Here is a 1824-nt window from a genome sequence, read left to right on the forward strand (position 1 = left end):
TTTTTTTGAGACAGAATCTTATTCTGTCACTCAGGCTGGAGTACCATGGCCTCAGCCTAGCTCACAGCAACCTCAAACTTCTAGGCTCAAATCGTCTTCTTGCCTCAGTCTTCTGAGTAGCTGGGACTACAGGTGTGCACCACCATGCCCTCCTAATTTTCCTATTTTTAGTAGGGATGGAGTCTGGTCTCAAACTCCTGATCTCAGATGATCCTCCTGCCTTGGCCTCCCAGAGTGCTAAGATTTCAGGTGTAAGCCACTGTGCCCAGCCTAATATTTTCTTATAAAAACAAGATAGATCTTTTTTGAGACAAAGTCCTTCTCTGTTGCCCTAGCTAGAGTGAATGCAGTGGAGTCATTATAGCTCACTGTAACCTCTAATTCCTGGACTTGAGTGATCTTCCTGTCTCAGCCTCCCAAGTAGCTGAGATTATAGGCATGTACCACAGTGCCTAACTAATTTTTCTATTTTTGGTAGAAATGGGATCTCCCTTTTGCTTGGGCTGGTTTCAAATTCTTGAGCTCAAGTGATCCTCCTGCCTTGACCTCCTAGAGTGCTTAGTTTATAGGCATGAGCCACTGATCCTGGCCAAGATAATCCTTTTTGAGAAATTCACAAAACATAGATAAAGCCAAAAAATTACCCACAACTATACTATTCTACATCAACCTCTTTGAGCATGTTGTAATATTTCCTTCTATTGTTTTTTTTGGTGTTACTGTTAAACATAATTGGGATCATACTGTAGATTTAACAGTTTTATATTAAATTGTGAAAGGCTGCCAGAAAGAAGCAGAATTTTAGGAACGGAGAGGGAAACAAAGGAAAAGAAAACTTTGGAAACTTAGGTAATTTTAGATAGTTAAGTTTTCCAGCCACGTTATATGGGTAATCTGTGATTGAACATGAGATTCCCCAAGTAGGATAGGAAGTCAAAAAGTAACTTAACAAGTGGGATATAGCCCTGGACTGTCTCAGAAAGACACTTCATAGGCCTTTTTTGTTATATTCATGATTTTCCTACATAAATTCTTGCTAACCTTGCTGTCATTCTTAACAGGGATATTTTTGAACTAAACTTCATGAATGTCAAATTTTCCAGTGGTTATTATGACTTCTCTGTCAAAGTTGAAGGTGACCACCGTTATATTGCAAATGCTGTAGAGGTAGGCACTTTTCTTTTCATCCCCATTACCATTTTACTATATCCAAGGAAATGACAAAATAGAAGTACAGCATTAGTCATCTGGAATATAGACTGGTCTTTGCAGCCAGGCCAATATGACTTTGTTCAAGGTGTAGGTTCACACTATGCTGTTTGACAGACTTAGCTAAGGTGGTAAATCAGGAACCTGGTTATAGCAAGTTTTCTTTTATTTGTAAATTATTCATTTTCCATTAAAATTTAGCATTGCTATCTTACATAAAATTTAGGAGGTAGAAAAAATGAAAATCACCCATAATGCCACAGATGCATAAATCTTAAAATGTTTTGTGTGGTAGGACTTGGTAGGTTTAGAAAAGTCCTTGATGCCAAAAAGGCATCAAAAAGCATCACATGATACATAGACGAGACTGTACTGAGACTATCTGAGTAAAGTACAAAAGAAAACTGGTAATTTATCATAATGAGTGGTGTTTCTGATATTTAGCTAACTCTAGTTGGATTGAAGATCCAAGTAGTTTTAAGCTTTATTTACTTTGTGGGAATGAGGTATTTCACATTAGTGCTTTTCTCAGGTACTTGAAGTTTTACTTCTTTCAGCCCTGTGGCTTTTTTAAAAACCTTGTTAAACAGAAGTTTATTTAAGAATTATAGGCTC

At 37.3% G+C, this 1824-nt stretch overlaps 1 protein-coding gene across 1 annotated transcript in view; it reads left to right on the forward strand.

Annotated features, from left to right (window-relative positions):
* Positions 1 to 1824, forward strand: part of RPN2 (ribophorin II) — a 66680-nt gene that overhangs the window by 34096 nt on the left and 30760 nt on the right. Inside the window, exon 9 of the mRNA XM_003787572.3 lies at positions 1062 to 1167. Coding sequence (XP_003787620.1) covers positions 1062 to 1167 — 106 coding nt within the window. The remainder of the gene's footprint in view (positions 1 to 1061; positions 1168 to 1824) is intronic.

The sequence above is a fragment of the Otolemur garnettii genome, unplaced genomic scaffold (assembly GCF_000181295.1).
Source record: "Otolemur garnettii isolate 467f Iridium unplaced genomic scaffold, OtoGar3 scaffold00023, whole genome shotgun sequence".
Taxonomy (NCBI): domain Eukaryota; kingdom Metazoa; phylum Chordata; class Mammalia; order Primates; family Galagidae; genus Otolemur; species Otolemur garnettii.